Raw genomic sequence first — 18,625 nt, forward strand, 5'->3', positions numbered from 1 at the left:
GAGTTTAATTCAGATAAATGCGAGGTGCTGCATTTTGGGAAAGCAAATCTTAGCAGGACTTATACACTTAATGGTAAGGTCCTAGGGAGTGCTGCTGAACAAAGAGACCTTGGAGTGCAGGTTCATTGCTCCTTGAAAGTGGAGTCACAGGTAGATAGGATAGTGAAGGCGTTTGGTATGCTTTCCTTTATTGGTCAGAGTATTCAGTACAGGAGCTGGGAGGTCATGTTGCAGCTTTATAGGACATTGGTTAGGCCACTGTTGGAATACTGCATGCAATTCTGGTCTCCTTCCTATCGGAAAGATGTTGTGAAACTTGAAAGGGTTCAGAAAAGATTTACAAGGATGTTGCCACGGTTAGAGGATCTGAACTACAGGGAACGGCTGAACAGGCTGGGGCTGTTTTCCCTGGAGCATCGGAGGCCGAGGGGTGACCTTATAGAGTTTTACAAAATTATGAGGGGCATGGTTAGGATAAATAGACAAAGTCTTTTCCCTGGGGTCGGGGTGTCCAGAACTAGAGGGCATAGGTTTAGGATGAGAGGGGAAAGATAGGAGAGAAACCTAAGGTGCAACTTTTTCACGCAGAGGGTGGTACACGTATGGAATGAGCTGCCAGAGGATGTGGTGGAGGCTGGTACAATTGCAACATTTAAGAGGCATTTGGATGGGTATATGAATAGGAAGGGTTGGAGGGATATGGGCTGGGTGCTGGCAGGTGGGACTAGATTGGGTTGGGATATCTGCTCGGTATGGACGGGTTGGATGGAAGGGTCTGTTTCCATGCTGTACATCTCTATGATTCTATGCAGAGGGAGGGATGAGGATCCAGTTGCCATGGTCAGACTGGCACCAATCTCATTGATTGGACCAGAAAAGATGTTCTGCTCAGGGAGTATGTGTAACTAGGGAACTAATTTAAATGCAGAACCTCAAAAAAGGCAATAATTTCTAAATTATTACCAAGCCATGAACAAATTGACATAGGACACAGGAGGTTAGAAGGATGAAGTGTCAAATATGGGTGCAGGAGAAATAGGTCTTGGAACACTGGCCATAGTATTGGGAAATGATGATGCTGTATTCTTTGGTTACCCTACACCAGAACCATGCTGGGACCTAATTCTGGAAAACTAACTGGGATGATGGATCATTAAATAGTAGGGGAGGCAGCAATCATGTCAGAGGAAATATAGTAGGGGAAATCAGCAGGTTCATTAACCTTCTGTGGTTTGGTTGTGCGTGCTTTAAGCTGCTGGTGTCTAATGTGTGATATGTTTCTGTACAAAATAACAACATTGGCCTAATAATAATTCCTGATGTTTCAGTTGGCCAACAATTATTTTTGTTTGATGTGAATTTCGAAGATTATCCTTCTGGGATGGGGGTGTTATGGAAATTGCTTGTAAGTTGCCAGAAACTTAAAGCTTCCTTAAGTTTGGCAAAACTCATTAAGGATCTTCTTGGAAATTAACATTGTGACACTTCAGAAGTTTAACAAGACAAAGTAATGTAACTTGTAGGAAGGTTAATAAAGTAAAACGTACAGGAACAAGCCTATAATCATGGTTACTGGCCAGAATTATGATTCCAAGATATTCTGATAAACGTGGATTTTTAAATCGGATATAGTTTGCAAATTTAGAATGATTTTTATTACATTTGATCATGTAAAATAGAACATTTGAAATGATGATTAATTTTGAGTTTGACTGATCTGCAGCTAGAAAGCTTGCAAAGTTTGAAGATTGGAGAATTTCATTCCTAATATAATTCCATAAATTAAAAGTTAAGTTTTAATTAGAGCAATGCTAATTTGCACTTGAAAATGGAAAGGTCTAATTTTGATAAAGTAGATGTAGTGAGACAAGAACAACAGTCCTTGAAGTGTCGACCATATTTGGCCAACGTATGGCTTCAAGGAGCCCTAACAAAACTGCAACCAAGAAAAAAAAACTCTGCACTGATTGGTGTCAAACCTATCACAAAGGAAGGTGGTTGTGGTTGTTGGAGGTCAGCTCCAGGACACCTCTGCAGGAGCTCCTCATGATGGTGTCAATGCCCAACCAAACACAGAATTGCTCGAATCCACAAGATTAGCAAATGCATGGGAACATCAGGACTCTGAAATTCCTAGCCTCATGAAGAGATAGGATGGTAACTAGTAGAATGTGTAAAATTGTATGAAGTCACTGAGTAAAAAATACTTTGCTTGAAGGCAACATGTTGCTGCAATGGATTTTCAAACAAAGATGTCATCTGTGTTGTCAGTACAGAGATTAGGAACTGAGCCATTCAGGCGTCACTACATTAGAAGGTCCCATTCATAACCACAGAGTCATAGAGAGGTCTAAATCAACCACACTGACCAGATATCCTAAATGAAACCTAGTCCCATTTGCCAGCATTTGATCCATACCCAAATTTGGTCTCTTTATTCGGCAATACTCCTCAGGACCTTACCATTAAGTGCTTATGTCCTGCCCTGATTTGCTCTATCAAGATGTAGCACCTCACATCTAGGTTAAACTCCATCTTCTCAGACCATCTGATTGTGATGCCACAGTACCCCAAGGTTACCCTCTTCACTACCCACTACACCACTAATTTTAGTGTGATCTACAAATTTACTAACTACACCTTTGTTCACATCCAAATCATTTATATCAATTACACAAATTAATGTACCCTGCACTGATCCTTGCAGCACACCATTGATCACAGGTCTCCAGTCCAGAAAGCAACTCTCCACCACCACCATCCTGTCTCCTATCTTCGAAGAAATTTTATATCCATGTGGCTAATTTTTCCTGTTTTCCATGTGATCTAACCTTGCTAACCAACATACCATGTGGAACCTTGGACATGATTTCCCAAGCACAAAGTTATGTTGACTATCCCTAATCAGTCCTAGTCAAGGTATAAAATTCTTCATGAAGGAGAAACACCTTAATAGTCAATGTTTCCAAGCATAACTAAGTATGAAAACAAGAGCATTGTGTGTAAGCTCAGAGGTTTGGTCTACATATGTCCTGTAAAGATTGACTGTAAAGAAAATCTCTGATAGAATTGATACTTTTCTTTCTAAAAATGCTGCACAGGTGACACCACTCCAATGATCTCAGCTTAAGCTATATAATTCGCATTCTGTTTCTGCCAACAGGAAGATCAGAAGCAGGTCTCTTAGTTGTTTTAGTTCAGTTATACCACCAGATTAATGTTCACCAGCAGGCAGCCGTAATGGTGAACACCCTCCTCCTAACCACTTGTGACAATATTAAAGCTTTGAGAGGTGTATTTTGTCCTGGGTTTTCAGCCATAGGTGCTGCGGCTGTCTGGTCCAAGCCAATCAAGTAAACAGCTCGAGAGTCCTTTTTTTAAAAAAAAAAGATGGAACAACAGAAGCAGCATGAATATATGAAGTTAGGCCATAGTTTTTGTTTGGTTTTAAGCAGTTCTTGGAGTTTTGAAACTGATATACATCTCTCCCTGCTTCAGCAAAATGCTCATATTCTCTCTCTCTGCCAGAATTTTCTCTTGGTGTTCCTTGTTCCTGGACTGGAGAAACATTGCATTTGAGACAATCTGTTTTTCTAAGACTTCAGTAAGGCATTTCACAAGGTTCCCCATGAGAGACTGGTTAACAAGGTTAGATCTCACACAATACAGGGAGAACTAGCCATTTGGATACAGAACTGGCTGTTTTTCAGACTGGAGGCCTGTGACAAGTTGAGTGACACAAGGATTGGGTGCTGGGTCCACTACTTTTCATCATCTATATTAATGATTTTGGATGGGAGCATAAGAGATACAGTTAGTAAGTTTGCAGATGACACCAAAATTGGAAGGGTAGTGGATAGCGATGAAGGTTACCTCAGATTACAATGGGATCTTGAACAGATGGGCCAATGGGCTGAGAAGTAGCAGATGGAGTTTAATGCAGATAAATGCAAGGTGCTGCATTTTGGGAAAGAAAATCTTAGCAGGACTTATACACTTAATGGTAAGGTCCTAGGGAGTGTTGCTGAACAAAGAGACCTTGGAGTGCAAGTTCATAGCTCCTTGATAATGGGAGTCGCAGGTAGATAGGATAGTGAAGAAGGTGTTTGATATGCTTTCCTTTATTGGCCACTGTTGGAATATGGCGTGAAATTCTGGTCTCCTTCCTTTCAGAAAGATGTTGTGAAACTAGAAAAGATTTACAAGGACGTTTCCAGGGTTGGAGGATTTGAGCTACAGGGAGAGGCTGAACAGGCTGGGGCTGTTTTCCCTGGAGCATCTGAGGCTGAGGGGTGACCTTACAGAGGTTTACAAAATTATGTGGGGCATGGATTGGATAAATAGACAAAGTCTTTTCCCTGAGGTCGGGGAGTCCAGAACTAGAGGGCAGTTTTAGGGTGAGAGGGGAAAAATATAAAAGGGACCTAAGGTGCAACCTTTTCTTGCAGAGGGTAGTACGTTTATGGAATGAGCTGCCAGAGGAAGTGGTGGAGGCTAGTAAAAGGCATTTGGATGGGTATATGAATAGGAAGGGTTGGGAGGGATATGGGTCGTGTGCTGGCAGGTGGGAGTAGATCGGGTTGGAATGTCTGGTCAGCATGGATGGGTTGGACCGAAGGGTCTGCTTCCATGCTGTACATCACTATGACTATGCCAATCCACCCACTGCCACTTGACATTATCAATGGCATATGTTCAACAGCAATATCATCACTGACACCCCACTATCAACATCCTTATAAATATAGTGCCTAAAACAAAGTAACTCACCTTCTGACTCACAAAGCCTGTCCATCATCTACAATATACAAGTCAGGAGTGTGATGAAATACTCCTCATTTGCATGGATGGTTGCAACTCCAGTTACAATCAAGAAGCTTAACACTACTCAAGGACAAAGCAGCAAACTTGCTAAGTGCCATACCTACAAAAACCCATCCCCTCCACCACCAAATCTCAGCAACAGCAGTGTGTATGATCTACAAGATGTACTACAGAAATTCACCAAAGATCCTTCGACAGCACCTTCCAAATCCATTTCGATTTAGAATGACAATGACAGCAAATACATGGGAACACCCCCACTTGTCTCCAATCCACCGGAAAGTCTGACTTCAAAGTATACAGAGGAACCTCGATTATCCAAACAACATGGGTGAGTAGTATTTTGTTCTGATAATCAAATGTCAGATAATCAAATGCCAAATAACAGTTTAGCCAAGCATTGGGACTTGCGATCTTGTTCTCAATAATCCAAAATTCAGATAATCGAATGCCGGATAATTGAGGTTCCTCTTTATCACTATTCCTAGAGTGTCGCTGGGTCAATATCCTGGAATTGCTTCCCACTGACATTGTGGGTGTACAAACACATGGTCTGTAGTAGTTCAAGAAGGCACTATTTTTTCCTCCAAGTCAGCTAGGAACACTAGTCCAGCAAACAATGCACATGTCTCATGAGTCAATACAAAAACGCATTTTCAACAATTGGTTTTAGGATTTTAGAGCCTGATTATTTAAGATCACACTTTGATAGCATCAAGCAAGTACTGTAATCTACTTACATCTGTCCCTGGGTGCTTGCAGCAGGTTCTGTCATGTATTCCATGTTGATGTTGGCCAACACACATGCAGCTGTGAGAGAAGGTGAAGCAACTGTCAGTATGTTAACTGTTTGGTTAGGTGTTCAAGCCATTTATCAAAATGCCTAACCTCCAAAAGTTTTTAAAAAATCACACAACACCATATTATTGTCCAATAGGTTTATTTGGAAGTACAGGCTTTCTTTTATCTTTTAGAATGGGCTGCAGATTTCTGTTCATTAACATGTAAGTCTCAGCATTTCTTAAGTCACATCCTCGAGACAAGGCTTTATTTACAGAATAAGGTGACATCTGAGCTCAGACCATGCATTAAAGACTGGGGTGTGTACTTATTCAAAGCTTGAGTCAGGTTGGCTGTACCTCCAAAGCAGGAGTTTATAAGGTGTCACATGAAGTATAAAAAAAAATCCACCACGCCGTCCCCCCTTCCCCCTTCTGCCCCGCCTCCCTCGGAACCCCTCGTCTTTGCCCCTAAGATCCGGAGCCTATGTTCCCCATTGGCCCACCGCACCTGAACAGCACTCACTGCGGTCCGATCTCCCAGGTCCAGGCCGCGGACACACTCCGGCTCGATCCCCTGGTTTCTCCGAGCAACGGCACCACGTGTCGCCCGGAAGAACGGGCAGAGCGTTTCCGCTTCCGGTTAGCGGCTGGGCGTCCTGTGGGTGGATGCAGTGACGTTGAGCATTTTTCTTCATCAGGGACATTACCCGAGTGATTTATTCACATTGAAGGAGTATCTAAAGTTATCTGTTTATAAAATCGAAGGGAACTTGTCTTTGCTGAGACAAATTAGTTAATTTTAATTGTAGGCTATCTGGAAACCTGAGCAACATGGTTACAAATTCAAAAGCAAAATTGTGTTGATACTGGAAATCAGAAATTATAGCATAAAAAACTGAGCAGGACAACTCCTCTGGAGATCAAACTGAGTTGATGTTTCAGATTGATGACTTTACAGTTTCCAAGGTGTACGAGGTCAAAACAAACAGGGCCAGGAGTTTCAACGCTTGTTTGATTGCATTAAAAGACTCCAATGTGATGTTCCATAATTAATTTGCAGGAACACTAGCAAAAGCTGTCTTGCCATCAGAACTCAAGATTGCGTTTGTATTCAATGCAGCAGCTTCCACTGTGCCATCCAGGACATGTGCTATTAGTCGTACAGACAAAACATTGAAACATGGGCAAGCATACTAAGTAGGCATATCCTGGACTTGTTCGAGTCAGGTTTTGACAAGTATTGGAGAAGATTCACCAGGTTACCGTTATGTTAAATGTGATGTTTATTTCTTTTACCAATAGTGAGATTTTCCAGATCAAGCTTTTGAAAATTGAATGTGCCAAGTGAGTCCTGATAGATAAATTGCGCACACTGTTTGGTATTTGCTTGAATTATGAATCACCCTTTTATCATTTGCGAATTCATGTTTTAAGAGCATTAGGGATTCACATTAGCCTTTCATTTAGTTGCATACTTTCCATAGAAAACAACAACATTTGACAAAGGTTAAACATTTCAAAACTGTAGTCACTAATCATACCAATGTAGGACATTGATAAATTTGCAGGGCAATTAAATTACCTCACAGTTGTGACACCAAGATGGTGCGGGAGGCCATAGATCATAACTGGTCAAAACAGATCTGATGCTTCCTAGATTCACTCCTTGACCCATGTTCAGTTGGGGAATGTTTACCAAGTTGACAATGGGAACATTAAAATTAGCTTCACCCGCCTAGGTTAGAATGGGAATAAAATCAGTATGGGTTTCTAAACCTGCTTATAATTTAATGATGAGGAGAAAGTGAAGACTGCAGATGCTGGAGATCAGAACTGAAAATGTGTTGCTGGAAAAGCGTAGCAGGTCAGGCAGCATCCAAGGAACAGGAGATTCGACGTTTTGGGCATAAGAAGCCCTGAAGAAGGGCTTATGCCCGAAACATCGAATCTCCTGTTCTTTGGATGCTGCCTGACCTGCTGCGCTTTTCCAGCAACACATTTTCAGCTATAATTTAATGATCCCTCCTGAACATTTTCAATGGATGATGGGAAAACTATGCATAACTGTGAGGCTCCCTGTCCAGTGTTCAACAGCTTGCTGCTCTATGATATAAAGGCTCACACATCATTGCTGAGACATTGGAAGGCCTGTGATGAAGTCTATTCCGACAAAGACTTCTTTGAAGTTTTGATGGCCTGGCGAGGGCCAAAATCAAACTGCTCTTTTGCTCAAAAATATAGAAAATAAGAGAAGCAGTGGGTCACTGGGCCCATCAAAAACGCTCTGCTATTTTCCACAATTATGGATTCCAGCTCCATGCCATACTCTTGCCCTCCTCCCATACAGCTTGATATCTTTAGCTTTTAGAACCCTACCAATTTATTTCTTAAATGTATTCAGTGATGTTCCATCTACAGCCTTCTGTAGTATAGAATTCCGTAGGTTTACACCCTCTGATTAAAGATATTTCTCCTTATCTCAGTCATGGCCTCCCGCATATCCTGATGCCATGCATTCTTGCTGTGGACACCTAGGTGGGGGAAACATCAGCCCTGTATCCAATCTGTCCAGAATTTTATATATTTCAATGAGATCCCCTCATTTTCTATATCCAGTGAACACATCTCCAGTTCACCCATTTTCATTTCATTTGACAAACTTTCCATCCCAGGAGAAAGTGAGGACTGCAGATGCTGGAGATCAGAGCTGAAAATGTGTTGCTGGAAAAGCGCAGCAGGTCAGGCAGCATTCAAGGAGCAGGAGAATCGGCGTTTCGGGCATGAGCCCTTCTTCAGGAATGAGGAGAAGGTGCCAAGCAGGCTAAGATAAAAGGTAGGGAGGAGGGACTTGGGGGAGGGGCGTTGGAAATGCGATAGGTGGAAGGAGGTTACCTGGGGCGTGCAGTGAGAGATGGACTCACTGAAATCCTTGTAGAGGGAGGAAGAGAGCTTCTTCAAGAGAGGCATCCTTGCAAGAGGATTCGCAGTAGGTTAAAATAATCTAGGAGAAAGTGAGGACTGCAGATGCTGGAGATCAGAGCTGAAAGTGTGTTGCTGGAAAAGCGCAGCAGGCCTGGCAGCATGTCAGCTCTGATCTCCAGCATCTGCAGTCCTCACTTTCTCCTAGAAGATTTTAACCTACTGCGAATCTCTTGCAAGGATGCCTTCCTTGAAGAAGCTCTCTTCCTCCCTCTACAAGGATTTCAATGAGTCCCTCTCTCACTGCACACCCCAGGTACCCTCCTTCCACCTATCGCATTTCTAACGCCCCTCCCCCAAGTCCCTCCTCCCTACCTTTTATCTTAGCCTTCCATCCAGGAATCAATCTAGTGAACCTTTGCTACACTTCCCCTGTGGCAAATGTATCTTTTTGTAGGTAATGAGACCAAAAATGCAATCAATACTTCAGATATGACCTTACCAATCGTTGTGTATTGCTGCAGCAACACTTCCTTGCTTCTCTACTCAAATCCTCTCATAATCAAGGCCAACATACTATTTGCCTTCTTAACAACTTACTGCTTCTGGTGTGCAAGCATATCCAAGACCTTTTGTACATCAATCTTTCTCAATCTTTCATCATTTAAACCATTCTGTTTTTCCTAATGAAGTGGACATTCCTCCACATAATACTGCAAATGACATGTATTTGCCCATGCATTCAACTTGTCTAAACGACCCTGAAGACTTATTACATCTTCCTTACCACTCACAATCACGCCTAGTTTTATGTCATCAGCAAACTTGGAAATATTGTTTTGATTCCCTTATCCAAATTGTCAACATTGTGAACAGATTGAGCCCAAATATTGATGCCCTCAGTACTTCTTCCATTCTGACAAAAGACACAATTATTCCTCCTCTCTTGTTTCTTGTCCTAACTGATTCTCAATCCAGTTTATTATCACAAATCTCATATGCTTTGATTTTGCACAATAACCTCCTGTGTGAGACTTTATCTGAAAATCCAAATCCACCAGATTTTCTGGTTCTCCATCATCTATTAGTTACAGCCTCAAAAAGATTTAGACATAGAGCAGCATGGAAACAGACCCTTCGGTCCTTCCTGTCCACACCAACCAGATATCCCAACCCAATCTAGTCCCACCTGCCAGCACCCGGCCCATATCCCTCCAAACCCTTCCTATTCATATACCCATCCTAATATCTCTTAAATGTTGCAATTGTACCAGCCTCCACCACATCCTCTGGCAGCTCCTTCCATACATGTACCACCCTCTGCATTAAAAAGTTGCACCTTAGGTCTCTTTTATATCTTTCCCCTCTCATCCTAAACCTATGCCTTTTGGTTCTGGACTCCCCGACCCCAGGGAAAAGACTTTGTCTATTTATCCTATCCATGTCCCTCATAATTTTGTAAAACTCTATAACCTCAGCCTCCTACGCTCCAGGTAAAACAGCCCCAGCCTGTTCAGCCTCTCCCTGTAGTTCAAATCCTCCAACCTTGGCAACATCCTTGTAAATCTTTTCTGAACCTTTTCAAGTTTCACAACATCTTTCCGAGAGGAAGGAGACCAGAATTGCATGCAATATTCCAACAGTGGCCTAACCAATGTCCTGTAAAGCCGCAACATGACCTCCCAACTCCTGTACTCAATACTCTGACCAATAAAGGAAAGCATGCCAAATGTCTTCACTACCTTACCTACCTGCGATTTCACTTTCAAGGAGCTATGAACCTGCACTCCAAGGTTTCTTTGTTCAGCAACACTCCCTAGGACCCTACCATTAAGTGTATAAGTCCTGCTAAGATTTTCTTTCCCAAAATGCAGGTCCTCGCATTTATCTGAATTAAACTCCATCTGCCTCTTCTCAACAGGTGTGTCAAATACTTTCATAAATCTGTCTTGCCTTTGTTAATACCACTGGTATTTTCTAAGTGTCTGTTATCATGACCTTGATAATAGACTCCAGTTTTACACTGGTGTTATTCCAAATGGTAATTGCCAGTTTTCTCTCTCCCTTCTTAGATAAACATTGGGATTACATTTGCCACCCTCCAAACTGCTGGGACTATTCTAGAATCTAGCAAGTTTTGGAAGGTAATAATCAATTAATTAGATTATCAGGTCCTGGAAATTTATCAGCTTTCAGTCCCATTGATTTTACCAACATTTTTTTGATAATATTAAGTTTCTATAATTAATCTTTCCTAAGTGCTTCCCCAGCACTTCTGGGAAGTATTTTGGCATTGTCATTGAAAAAAAATCTGCAATATCAAAAGAAGTAAAATTTCATAACACACAAATTGGAAAAGTTATAAACGTTTGCAGTCACTTGCAGACACATTTAACAGTTCATCAGAAACAGACATTAATTAATTTAATGGCTCAGATTAACATACTAACTCCCTTTCCCAAAGAGTGACTAAAAATAACATGTGCTCTTAAAGCTAGACACAAGAAATACTGCAATTCAGTACTAAGGATACGACTGAGGCATAATCACTCTGTTGCCCTCTCTCTCCATAGAATGTTCCATACCTTCTCTATGTTGTCCCTTGCACCAGAACCATGGAGGCTACATACCCTAAAGGACTGTCAGTGATGGTCAGCAGAACTGTCTATCTGATGAATTCCCAATTATTGCATTCCTGCGTGTTACTATGCCCTCCAGTATAGTGGTATGGTGGCAATATCTCTAGGCTAATATTCTAGTATCCAGGCTTATGTTCTGGACAGCATGGTGGTACAGTGGTTTGCATTGCTGCCTCATAGTACCAGGGAGTGGATTCAACTCCAAACTTGAGCAATAGTTTGTGTGGAGTTTTCATGTTCTCCCCGTGTCTCTATTAGTTTCCTCCAGGTGCTCAGGTTTCCTCCTGCAGTCCAAACATGTGCAGGATAGGTGGCTTGGCAATGCTAAAAAAGAGTTGTGGTGTAATGTACAGGATTTGCAGGTTAGCTGGGTTAACCATGGTAAATGTGGGCGTACAGGTCTGAGTGAGATGCTCTGAGCGTCAGTACAGACTCAATGGGCCAAATGGACTCTTTTAGAGATTCTATGACATGGGCCGATTCCTATCATGGTAAATGTCAAAATTTAAATTCAATAATAATTTGAAATAGCAACCATGTAATTATTGTTGGCTACCTGGTTCAATAATGCACCTAGAGAAGGAACTTTGCTATCCGTACTTGTTCTGACCTACATGTGATTCAGACCACAGTAATGTGATGGACTCGATACTATGCTTTGAAGTAGCCTGGCAAACCATTCAGTTTAGGGCAACTAAGGATGGGCTAGCAAGAAATGAATTTAAAAACAAAACCCTCCTAGTGTAGCCTTTTGTCATACAGTGTGGGTTTAAGACTACACTTCCAGATATCATCACTTTAATACTCAATAAAACACAGGAGGATAGTTCCGCCTTTTACATCTTCCCACATATCCAGGTGGCCTCCCACAGTTGAAGTGTCCTATCCAACTGTGGAGTGGCCATGTCCTATCATCTGCAATCCCAAGAAACATTCAGGCCCTCTTTGTGTGAGTAAATTCAACTCTACCACACAATTAGAAACTCAAAAAAACTCTTAAGATGATTATTCATCTAATTATTACTGCCTACACTATTTTAGTCTATTAAATTATGTAGTCTATTCACTCCACAAAGATACATAACCAAAACCTGATTATTTACTCAAGCTTCATAGATGATGTAGTGACAATGTAACTCAACTAGTCATCCAGGCTAATGGTTTTGGAGACAGAGGTTCAAATCCTCAAATTCAATTAAAATCTGGAATAAAAAAAGTCTAATGGCAAACATGTGATCATTGTTGATTGTCATAAAAACGCATCAGGTCACCACTGTCCTAAGGGAAGAAATTCTGCCATCCTTTTCTGGTCTGGCCTACTTGTGATTCCAGATTCACAGTAATGTGGATCTTAAATGCCCTCTGAACTGGTCTACGAGCCAATTAGTTTGAGGGCATTTGGCAAAAAGCCACAAACTAACTTTCCCAATGACATCCACATCCCATACAAGAATACAAATAAACTCACTGAGACCATTAAATACAAGAAGCTGAAATACCACACATTACTAACATTAGAATATTCCTGTTCTCTGACATTGTTGCGTTGTTTGAGTTGACCTTGAGAACATCCAATTGCTATTACAGGTGATAACAAATTCTGTGATCAATTCTGATTGCAAATCACCTACGCTACGTCCATTATTACATGATTGGTTGAAAGTGAGTGTAAAGTTATACAACTTTTTTCAGATAAATACACTTATAGAATGTTTTTATTGAATTTCTGAATAAATCTGATTTTTGGAAAAGTAGCGAGAATTTTGCAAAGAACCGAAAGTATTTGCAAGGTATTACATTTGTGAAAAAAAACACATTTCAGTTGTTTTACTGTGCAAATCCTGAGGGTTGTGTCTGAAACAAAAATTATTCTCAAATAATTTATTGTTCCAGCATCCGCAGTTCTTCGTTTTGTTTTAGCTATTATTGTTCTCCCCTTCATCCGTCGCGCTGATGCAATGCTCAGGTATTGAGCAAGTATTTGGAATTACGAAATGTGTATCTTTTATAAGTGGAATGCTCATTAGCCAGCATGAACTGTGACTCTAAATACTTCGCGAGAGGAGTAGGCGTATTTCCCACATTGAGTTTTGATCCTTCCTACCCTCCGTTCAAATTCACTTACAGGCTGGAAAGTCGAATCTACCAAACACAAAGGGGAATTAACGAACTGAAATAAACTTAATGACAATTGCTGACGGTTTCTTGATCGATCGCATTTCCCTACATTTATATTTTTCTTTAAAAAAAAGGAGGTGATTTTAAGAAGTAGCATGGCCACTGCATTTTGGAGAAGTTGGGGAAAGAGGAAATCTCCTTGCAGGAATGGAAGGTTTCCCCTCTGGTTTGGGATGGGGTGTTCCCGCAGTGGGAATGCGGCAGATTGTGTTGTCAGAGAAGCGAACAGAATCAATCAGCCTCTCGCTGGAAGCGGCTTTGGTTTGGGTTCCGGGAAGCAGCGTTTTCCTGCCCCTTGTCAAAATCGCTCGCTGCCTGCACACACTGAGCAGTGGTGCAGTTTTCCTCCTGCCGATATCTCTTGGAGGGGGTTCGGGTTCTGAAATCCAGCTGCACCTTGTGGTCGAACCGCACGCCAGAGACGCTGCCTTCTTTGCGCAGGTCCCTGTCTTAGAGGATGGTGAATTGATTGTTTGATTCTCTCCCAAGTTTGTAGAATAAATGATAGAAGATACAATGACTCTGTTGTCTCTTTTAGGCCGCATCATGCGCTATTTTCTTCTGAGGCCGGAAACTTTGTTTCTATTGTGTATCAGCTTGGCTCTTTGGAGTTATTTCTTTCATACAGATGAAGTGAAGACCATAGTGAAATCGAGCCAAAATGCGGTGAAAATGATGAAAGGGAAAGTGGTGGAAATCATTCAGAACGATCGTTTCGGGGGACTGGATGTCCTGGATGCCGAGTTCTCCAAAACCTGGGAGTACAAGAGCAACAATGTGGCTGTTTATTCTATCCAAGGCAGGCGGGATCACATGGAAGACCGATTCGAAGTCCTCACTGACCTGGTGAACAAAAGTCATCCTTCCATCTTCGGGATTTTTGACGGGCACGGAGGAGAGGTGAGTCCAGTAAAAACCAACAGTAACAGTTTAAGGGCTTGAATGCTTTCGACATGTTCCCTTCCACAGTGAGATGAAATTCGAAGCGCACTGCGAGCTGTGGAAGGTAATAAAAGCAGAAAATGCTGGAAATACAGGTCTGGCAGCATCAGTGGAGGAAGAAACAGAGGTAATGTTTCAGGTCGGTGACCTTTCAGCAGAACTCATCGACCTGAAACGTTGACTGTCTCCCTTTTCCCAAGTGCTGTCAGACTGCTGAGTATCTCCAGCATTTTCTGTATTACTTTTATACGTTGGACCTTCAGCATCCACAGAGTTTTCTGCTTTTCGAAGGTACCGGACAACTTAAATGTTAGTCGCCAGTGAAGTCTAAAAGCTGAAACCTGGGTTTAAAGATTAAGCTTTAGAGGAATTGTAATACCTCTTCTCAAATAACATCTAAACAATGAACGTCGCCACTTAGTTCATAGAAATATGGAGGAAAGCAGAAAGAGTGCGTTTTAAATTTGAAATCGCCATCGATGTCAGTTTCAGAAGAGTACGTTATTGTAACTACTTGGAAATGTCATTTCAATCTTGCTATGCGAACAGTTGATACAGTTTACTCGTGTACTTAGAGAATTGTGACCATTTTTAATATATAGTTATGGATACACGACCGACCTTTTTAATACTGAAGTTTTAAGACTGAAGTTCTTCACAGAATTACAAAATGATTATAGCACAAGACCAGGCCATTGGGCACATCGTTTCTGTGGTCTCAAGAAGCAGAAACCTAGTACCACATCCTGACTTCTCCCCTTAATCCTATGTCTTTTTTTCAGACAATAATCCTATTCATTCTTGAATGTCTTGATTGAATCAACTCCACCACCACTCTCAAGCAGCACATTATGAATCCTAACTACTTACTGAGTGAAAAAGATCTTCCTGGTGTCACTATGTTTCTTTTATGAATTACCTTAAAATCTGTACCTTCTTGTTCCTGATCCTTCCAACAATGCAAACAGTTTACCTCTATCTACTCTCACCAGACTCCTCATAACTTTGAATACTATGAAGGGGCAGCACAGTGGCTCATAGGCAGCAGTGCTAACCACACAGCGCCAGGGACCTGGGTTTGATTCCAGCCTCAGTCGACTGTGTGGAGTTTGCATATTCTTCATATGTCTGCGTAGGCTTCCTCCGGGTGCTTCAGTTTCCTCCCACAATCTAAAGATATGCAGGTTAGGTGAATTGGCCACGCTAAATTGCCCATCATGTTCAGGGATGTGTAGGTTAGGTGCATTAGTCAGGGGTAAATGTAGAGTAATAGGGCAGGGGAATAGGTCTGGGTGGATTACTCTTCAGAGGGTCAGTGTGGACTTGGGCCGAGGGGCCTGTTTACATACTGTAGGGATCCTATGATGAAATCTCCTATTCATCTTCACTTCTCCAAGGAAAGCAATCCCAACCTCTTTATCTATTGACTGAAGTACAACATCCCTAGATGTGGTCATGTGAATATTTTCTGCACTGTCTCTCATGCTTTCCCATTCTTGCTGAAGTATGGCATCCAAAACTCTGTGTGGTACATTAACTGAGCCTGAATTAATGTTCTATAAATGTTTAATATAACTTCCTACCTCCATGCATCTCTTACTAAAGTCTATGATGCTGTTTACTGAATCTCTCTCTCAACCTGTCCCACAATTTCCAATTATTTTTGCACTTATACCTCCAGGTGGCTGTGCTCCAGCACTTCACTTTGGAATTGTACCTTTACTTTGTTCGTATGGTCTTGCCGCATTTCTTTGCCAAAATTACATATTTGACACTTCTCTGTGTTAGCTTTAATCTGCCACTTTCCTACTTATTCTGCCAACTTGTCCATGTCCTTTTTGAATTCTATTCCATCCCCATCATGATTCCTAGTACTTCCAATATTCATATTGTCCACATATTTTGTAATTGTGCTCTGTATATCAAGGTTGAAATTATTCATATATATCAGAGAGTAGGGATCCAAACACCAATCTCTGGGAAACTCCATTATAAACACTTCAATCTAATAATATCCATTAACTACTACTCTTGTTTCCTGTCACTCAATCAATTTTGTTTCAAGGTTGCTATTTACCCTTTTACTCTATGAACTCTAACTTAGCTCACAAGCCTGTTTTACTGCTCCTTTTTCCAATAACCTCACATTTTATTCATAAGAAAATGTCCAGCAAGCGAACATACACTGTTTGTGCTTAACAAATCATACTGCCTTTATATAATTAACCTTATTCTCCCAAGTCATAGTGAATTTTGTCCTGAAATATTGTTTGGGAAGCTACCCCATCATCAAGGCTAAACTGACTTGCCTGCAACCACTGAAGTTATTTTTGCTCCCTTATCTTATCAAAGGTATAAGATTTTAAATTGTCCGTTCCCTGGGTACCACTGCTGAGTCTAACTAAGACAGACTATCCACAATTTCATTTCTCATTATTGTTAGACACCACGAAGGCATTTTTGGTGTTTTATTAATTTTATGGACAGGCAGTCTATAAAAATCACCTCTTGATTAATTTTAAATCTTTCCAATGATCTCCTCTTTCACCATGACTTGTGCAGGATCTCCTTCCTTGGTAAGGATTGAGCCATGTTCCCAGTTCTATGAATGAATTCACTTTTTGGTCCTCAGTTGACCTTTCACTCTTTTTTACTATTTATATGCTTATGGAAAACTTTTGGATTCTGTCTTATTAACAGCCAGTCTCTCTTCATATTTTATTAGCTTATTTGTTTATCAAATCCCCTCTGAACTTTTAGTATTCAGTCTGATTCTTGATTGAATTATCCATCTGATCGTTATCCTTGCCACAAATACACTTTTCATTCTACATTTTAATCCCTACATATTTTGACATCCAGGAGGCTTGTCTTTGCCCTTTGCAAAAATATACTTTGACAATGCCCAATCTGTCTTTTCTTCAAAGGCAGTCCATTACTCAGTTGTAGCTTTGTCTGCTGACCTCTGATTCCAGTTTTGCTGTCAGTTCATTCTTACTCCTCTGAAATTACCTTTCTCCCAATTAATTATTCTTACCATGGATTGTTTCTTGCCCTTTTCCATTGCCATTCTAAACCTTATGATATAGTATTCAATGCCTCTTAAACATTCCCTACTGACATTTCATCCTGTCTTTTTTCTCACTGGATTGGAAACATACTGGTGCATACATTTTCCTGAACTTGTCTTTGTCTGCCTTTACAATGCTACTATCCCAGTTTATATTCAGATAAGTAAAGTGTGCCATTATATATGTTCTATAATTATTTAACTTCAAGTTTTCTTGCACATTTGTTCCTCTACATCTTTCCCATTCATTGGTAGCCTATTGACTACAATACTCATCTCTTATATCCTTAGCTCTGGCCAGATTATGTTCTTTACCCCACTGCACATCTTGTCTCTCCCACACTGCACTTCTTAGTCAACATTGCTACCTTCCCCCCACTGTCTACCTATATCATTGGTGCCAATGTGGACCATGACTGCTGATTATTCATCCGTCTCCATCAGAGTATTCTACAGCCATTGTGAAAACCTTGACCCTAGCACCAGCAAGGTCCACATTTTATCCTAGATTCTCATACTTAGCAACAGTGGCATCTGTCTGTTTACCTAACTAGTAAATATGATGTTGTCCTTCCAACTTTTGTTCCCCTGTCTATAGCTGAGGGAACCATGGTGCCACAGACTTACTTTGGCCACATTCTCCTGATCAACCATCATTTTCGTTAGTATTGGTTTAGGATATTTCTACCTACACCACTCTACTGGTCACAACATATACTTAAATGTTTCAACCAGTTACTGATATGACCAATTATATAATTTATCTGCATTGTTTTAAAACAAAAAAAAAGTCCATTCACCAAGTTTCTTTAATGAGAAACATCAGAACTGTTGATTTATTGTAATAACTAGACTTGTTTGATAAAGTTACAATTTGCCTAACATGCAGTTTGAAATATAAAGGTGTAAAATATTTATCTTTCTAAATAACCCTCACACGCACTGAAGAAAAAATAAGAACATTTTCTCTGCAGAAATTAATTTTGAAAACAAAAACACTTTGGTCAAAATCATTAATTCTCAGAGAATAAAAGGAAATGAAATATTCTAGATAACTTTAAGGCCGTGCAAATCTCCTGTAAGTACATGGGTCGCTTGACCTAGACAATTACCACTTGACACACATGGCTATCTCTCCAAATTCTCTTCACTAAGTGCATTCAAAAGGAAGTCTTTCAGAAGACCTTCAGGAGCAATATTTGTTTCAGCTCTTACTCAGGATTCTGAAGAGGATTTATAAGGAAGGTGATAAATGCTGAGATGGGCATCTT

At 40.8% G+C, this 18,625-nt stretch overlaps 2 protein-coding genes across 4 annotated transcripts in view; one reads left to right on the plus strand and one right to left on the minus strand.

The window, feature by feature from the left end:
* The window catches only part of nmd3 (NMD3 ribosome export adaptor), a 64,414-nt gene extending 58,205 nt beyond the window's left edge, over positions 1 to 6,209 (minus strand). The window contains exons 1-2 of one of the 2 annotated variants that reach the window (XM_060834184.1): positions 6,130 to 6,208; positions 5,565 to 5,634 (exon numbers count right to left, since the gene is read on the minus strand). In XM_060834184.1, the coding sequence (XP_060690167.1) occupies positions 5,565 to 5,608 (44 nt within the window). In that variant the 5' untranslated portion in view covers positions 5,609 to 5,634; positions 6,130 to 6,208. Of the gene's footprint in view, positions 1 to 5,564; positions 5,635 to 6,114 lie in introns of both variants that reach the window. The other variant, XM_060834183.1, reaches the window with a different exon arrangement.
* A 7,164-nt stretch (positions 6,210 to 13,373) lies between these two features.
* ppm1lb (protein phosphatase, Mg2+/Mn2+ dependent, 1Lb) overlaps positions 13,374 to 18,625 on the plus strand; it is a 169,570-nt gene continuing 164,318 nt past the window's right edge. The window contains exon 1 of one of the 2 annotated variants that reach the window (XM_060834848.1): positions 13,374 to 14,242. In XM_060834848.1, the coding sequence (XP_060690831.1) occupies positions 13,844 to 14,242 (399 nt within the window). In that variant the 5' untranslated portion in view covers positions 13,374 to 13,843. The remainder of the gene's footprint in view (positions 14,243 to 18,625) is intronic. The other variant, XM_060834847.1, reaches the window with a different exon arrangement.

The sequence above is a fragment of the Hemiscyllium ocellatum genome, chromosome 13, assembly GCF_020745735.1.
Source record: "Hemiscyllium ocellatum isolate sHemOce1 chromosome 13, sHemOce1.pat.X.cur, whole genome shotgun sequence".
Classification (NCBI taxonomy): Eukaryota; Metazoa; Chordata; class Chondrichthyes; order Orectolobiformes; family Hemiscylliidae; genus Hemiscyllium; species Hemiscyllium ocellatum.